Below are 5570 nucleotides of genomic sequence, written 5' to 3'. Positions count from 1 at the left end.
TATCGAATGTTGCAAGTAGTTTCGTAAAGCATCGTCATTTCATCAAATCATTCTGAATTAGACAGAAAACACTCATAATAATCACTTTGATATCTTAAGTCTTTAGTTGTACATGATCACAATTTTTTTTAGTAAAATGTTTTCTTCTTAAATTTTACGATTTCTAACAACAAAAATTATATAGTTAATGCTTAAGATGTTACGGTTAATTATACTATCAAAGTCTTAATTAACATTAAGAAATAATAACTTCACACCTAAGACATGGAGCAAATTTGAAAATAATGAGTTTATTTTTAATTATAGGATCTTCTATTTTACAAAACATAAATAATTCTTCAGTAAAATCTAAATCTTTGACAACCACTACTCCCTAGTCGCATCCAACAAATGTATCGATGGAGTCTTACTACGCAAAGAAAGGAGCAATACTTGGGGGGCTAAAGGTCGATATTTTGAAAGTAGAGGGGTGTTAATGAAATTAACAGATACAGCAAAATATCTAAGCACTGTGGCATAACGGTAATTTCCGTCATTCATGTAAACAGTGGACGGTTAACGGGATGAATCGGGCATTTCTATCATTCCATCCATGGCGCCCCTGGTTTTCCCTCCCATCCCACTTTTTCAACTCCATGTTTTGCGCACATGAAATTTCCACGCGATGACTATAGATCAACAGTTGTCTTCCTTACTACTTATAAGCAACCAGTTCTTATTATTATATATGGCATAGGATCGAAGGATCGAAGCCTGTTGATTGATTTTGAGAAGTTTTAAATCGTATTTTTGATCGAACGATGACGAGTGATCAGGTGAAGCATTCAAATCGAAAGCGAAGAATTACTAAGGCTGATGATACGAGTAAGAGAAGAAGAAGGAAGAGATGCTGCCGCGAAACCAGTATGAAGATGATACGATCGCCACCGGTAATGTTTCCGTTGCAGAGACTTTACATGTCTTGTTTAGATGTTTTCAAAGGCGTTGGCACCGTTCCCTCGCCTTCCGACGACCAGAAGCTCCGCCGTATTCTCGGTGGGTGATCTCTTCTTATCCTTTAGTTAAGTGTCACTCATTATTATTATTATATAATTACTTAAGTATGAATCGAGCCTTATATAGAATTGGTAAACTGATAATTTATATATCAGTTCATATATGTATCATATTCTTTTATAACTAATTAAACTGATAATCTTTCAATACAGCAAACTTATAGTTGTTTACATTTTATGTAATGTTTACATAAAATAGTAAATATATTACAAGTTTAATTTGGAGAACCTATGCAATTAAAGTTTTGAAGAAGATGAAAATCAACTCAATGAGACTTTGAAAGTAAGTTAATATGAACTCTTGAATATCAAAAATTCAAAATTAACTTTAGTTAAATTAGCCAGGTTGAAACATATATATTAATCTTGATAGAGATACACTAAAATTTGCTTATGATCATTTCACAACAAAATATGGTACACTTTTCTTGAGAAAGCTATTAAAACCCTAATTTTGCTAAAAGATGCATTGGTTACCAGTTTTAGAATAAACTAAAATACCAATAGTATGTGCTTACATACATCTACATCCATTCATTTAATTAATATCATTATTATAACTTATCACTTATAATATCATCAAAAGACTTAAAATACTTCAATTCTTTCCTTGGTTACATACACTTGACTTCAATATTGTGTTATACACACATGTATATACATACACACACACACATATATATATATATATATATATATATATATATATATATATATATATATATATATATATATATATATATATATGATACTTATCAAAGGTTTTATCATATCATATCATATTGCAGATGGTATGATGCCAGAAGACTTTGGATTACCAAGAAATTTGCAATTTTTTGATCCCGAAAACAGCGTAGTAATATACACCTCCATTTACCAGTGCCATAACTTCTCGGTAATTATCACAAGAAATTAACTAGTTATAATCTTCTTATATTTGTATATAATTATAAACCTACTAATAATTTCCATAACTGCTTTGGTTTATTTCATTATTGAATTAGCCCGATGTTTTGGCCTTTTGGGCTTACAGTATCAAAATACTCACTGAATTTGAATTCTATTTTTAATCGAGATCTCATGCATTTTTGCAGTTATATATTTTATTTTTGCCGGAAAATGCAGTCATACCTCTCCATAATCATCCAGGAATGACGGTTTTTAGCAAGCTTTTGGTTGGCAAAGTGCACATTAAAGCATACGATTTAATTAATCCTCCATCTTTATCGCAACGTAATTAATATAATCCTCTTTACAAACACACATACACATCGTATACTATGCAGAAAGTTTTTTGTTGATTATAATAATGTGTCTTTTGTGGGTATATTATGTAGAAAAATTGGCATGCTTGAAAGTAGATAACGTGTTTACAGCTCCATGCAACACGTGTGTATTATACCCAACATCAGGAGGCAACATACATGCCTTCACAGCTGTTACGCCATGCATGATTCTGGATGTGGTCGGGCCTTCATACTCAAAAAAAGATGGTCGAGACTGCTCATACTATAAAGAAATCCCGTATATTGTATCACCATGTAAGTAATCAATTACTCCAAAATGTAACTGCATTTTCCAATGTTATTCAAAAAAAAAAAAAAATCTTGATAGTTAATTAATTTATTAATTGGGTGATTTTTTAGGTGAAGAAATGACGATTCCAGAAGAAGATGGAAAGTGCTACCAATGGTTAGAGGAGATCGAGAAGCCTAAAGAGTCGGAAATGGATAGAATCGAGTATCTTGGTCCTCAGATCATTGAGGTTGCTGCATAGATTGTGTGTGTGATCAAGCCTTTTCTTTTTCCCTTGTTCAGTTGTTCCTTTAGCATTTTGTGTGTTTGGAAGATCGATCGTACAGTTAAAGAAATATCTTGTGATATTTATTTGGAGTTTTATTGTTGGGTTGTGTTATGTATATTAATTATATATTTCCTATAAGCCGATGAGACATTATACCACACCGTTAGTGGTGATCACATATATAGTATAAAATAGAGTTTACTCATGTTCAAATGTTACATCCTTCAACCTTATGGTGTCTTGTGGTTCAAAACAAAATCTACATCAAAACATTATGTTAATTGAAGTCATACCATGTTTGAATATCGAGTATTCATGAGGTGGGACCTCTGAAGGATTACTTCATGCTAACATTATATAAATTCATACATATTATAAATATTTGTCACTATACATACATCGGTTCATCTATTTTTTTTTAACGGTAGAATACATTATATTAAAAAACTAGTTAGATCAAAAAACATTACAAAAAAGACAGCTAAAATTGGTTTTGAAGCCACCCAACCTAATTAAATTTAAGTTTTTTGTTCCTGTTGTATAACCAAAAATTCCATTGTGTTACATTTCTCTCTATATTAATAAAAAAATAATTGTTTTGTCAATCTATTAATTCTTCATTTTAAACTTAAATTTTTCATGTCTATAACACAGCTAATTACATTAAAATAAAATTAAAACAAATTATAAAATAATATAATTACATATAAGAATAATGTATCTTTTTAATTTTCATTTATGGAACCCTACAAATTAGGCATTAATTCTGTTAATATATATATATATATATATATATATATATATATATATATATATATATATATATATATATATATATATATATATATATAACAATATCTAGTCTTTACATACTTGAATTTCAAAAAATTGAAAGATATACCTCATCTCTCTAAACAACTAAACAATATTAACTTTTTTTTGGAACCGGCAAATAGATATATAAAAGGCAAACCTCTAGCAAGAGACTAGAGGCAGCAAAGAGAGTTTACAGAGGGTTTAGTCGGGTTTGATATTCAACCGAATAACCATGTGTTATTGGAAGTCATGGGTGGAATTGGCGAGAACAACGGTCCTCAATGAAATTCTTATCTTTGAATATTAGAGGAGTGGGAGAAGACAGCAAGGTCTTATGGGTTCAAAGGTTGAGAAAGAAACACAAATTATCTTTTATTGCTATCCAGGAAACTTAGATCTCAGATGCTGAGCATATTGATGTTGTTGCTTGTTGGGGTTCAAATGAGTTCGGTGTAAGTCGTGTAAACTCGGCTGGGAGATCTGACGGTCTATTGAACTTATGGGATAGGAACTTCTTCACTTCGACGAAGACAATCTCCTCACGAAATTACCTCATAAACATTGGCAATTGGGTAGGTATTCATCAAACTGTAATCTTCGCTAACATATATGGTCCACAAGCGGTAAAGGAAAAGGCCAGAATCTGGAAAGAATTAAAAGAAATCATAGAAGACAACGAAGGAATCTGCGTGATAATGGGTGATTTCAACGCCGTCTGAAGACCTGAAGAACGATTCAATTCCAGTTTTTGTCGACGTACAACACGAGATTTTAATGAATTTATCAGGGAAGTTGGGCTAATCGACCCTAAAATGGGAGGATTCTGGTTCACGTGCTACAGAGAAGAGGACTTGAAGCTTAGTAAGTTGGATAGATTTCTTTATTGTCTCGACTTCCTTGACATCTCCCCCACAGCCACTGTCACTGCCCTCCCCCAGGAATTATCAGATCATTGTCCGATCCTATTATCTAGTTCCATATCCGACTTTGGTCCAAAGCCATTCCGGCTCTTCAACTCATGGTTATTGAGAGATGGATTTGAGAAGGCTTTTATCACTTGTTGGAATAAATTCAGAGGGTACGGAACACCCGATCAATACCTGTTAGCTAAATTGAAATTTGTTAAGCAAGGAATAAAGAGATGGAGAACTGGTGACCATCCTAAAGAGGAACTGGAATTACGTAAACACAAAGAGGTAATGGAAAAATTAGACCGTGTGGCCAAGACACGTACATTAACTGCAGCGGAACAAGAAAAAGGCGAGATAGCTTAAAGATGGTATCTGAGCTGGAGAAATACAAGGCAATGGATATTAAACAGAAATCCAGGATCAAGTGGGCGGTGGATGGTGATGAAAACACGAGGCTTTTCCATGCCTATGTTAATAATAATAATCGAAAAAACCGGATCGAGGGACTAATGATCAATGGTAATTGGTGCACAGATCCGGAGGAGATTAAAGCAGAATCTTTTAGATTTTTAGCTGATAAATTTGAGGAGAAATGGCCTTCTAGACCCAAGCTGGTGAGCAACCACTTTAAACACATTATGCCGACAGATAACACAATGCTCAAGGCCCCATTTACACTGAAGGAAATCAAAGAAGTTGTATGGGCGTGCGGTAACGAGAAAGCCCCAGGGCCAGATGAGTTCTCATTTAAATTCTTTAAAAAATACTGGGACGTGCTTCCCGGGGACATTGCTGCTGTGGTGAAACATTTTGAGAAATACAGGATAATTGATAATGCCTGTAACTCGTCATTTATCTCCTTAATTCCCAAAGTTAAAGACCCCATTGTGCTAAGCGACTTTCGTCCAATCAGTCTCATCGGCTCTATATACAAGATCATTGTGAAAATACTTTCACTTCAAACCAAGAGGGTATTAGGGTCTT

The 5570-nt window shown here is 33.3% G+C and overlaps 1 protein-coding gene across 1 annotated transcript; it reads left to right on the top strand.

Moving 5' to 3' along the window:
• The first annotated feature begins 582 nt into the window (after positions 1-582).
• LOC111887465 (plant cysteine oxidase 2) lies at positions 583-3064 on the top strand. Its single transcript, XM_023883642.2, has 5 exons — positions 583-1035; positions 1844-1950; positions 2150-2288; positions 2393-2596; positions 2702-3064. The coding sequence occupies exons 1-5, from the start codon at positions 801-803 to the stop codon at positions 2830-2832; spliced, it is 816 nt and encodes a 271-aa protein (XP_023739410.1). The 5' UTR covers positions 583-800; the 3' UTR covers positions 2833-3064.
• The last annotated feature ends 2506 nt before the right edge of the window (positions 3065-5570 follow it).

This window comes from Lactuca sativa, chromosome 6 (assembly GCF_002870075.4).
Source record: "Lactuca sativa cultivar Salinas chromosome 6, Lsat_Salinas_v11, whole genome shotgun sequence".
Taxonomy (NCBI): Eukaryota; Viridiplantae; Streptophyta; class Magnoliopsida; order Asterales; family Asteraceae; genus Lactuca; species Lactuca sativa.
The sequence above is the reverse complement of the archived record's forward strand: the minus strand, read 5'-3'. Positions and strand labels throughout refer to the sequence as shown.

Excerpts from the sequence above, each read along its gene's own strand:
- LOC111887465 (XM_023883642.2), top strand. The coding sequence starts at position 801 with ATGACGAGTGATCAGGTGAAGCATTCAAATCGAAAGCGAAGAATTACT. Across the intron at positions 2,289-2,392 it reads TCCTCCATCTTTATCGCAAC|AAAAATTGGCATGCTTGAAA; the intron begins GTAATTAATATA and ends TATATTATGTAG. Across the intron at positions 2,597-2,701 it reads CCCGTATATTGTATCACCAT|GTGAAGAAATGACGATTCCA; the intron begins GTAAGTAATCAA and ends GTGATTTTTTAG.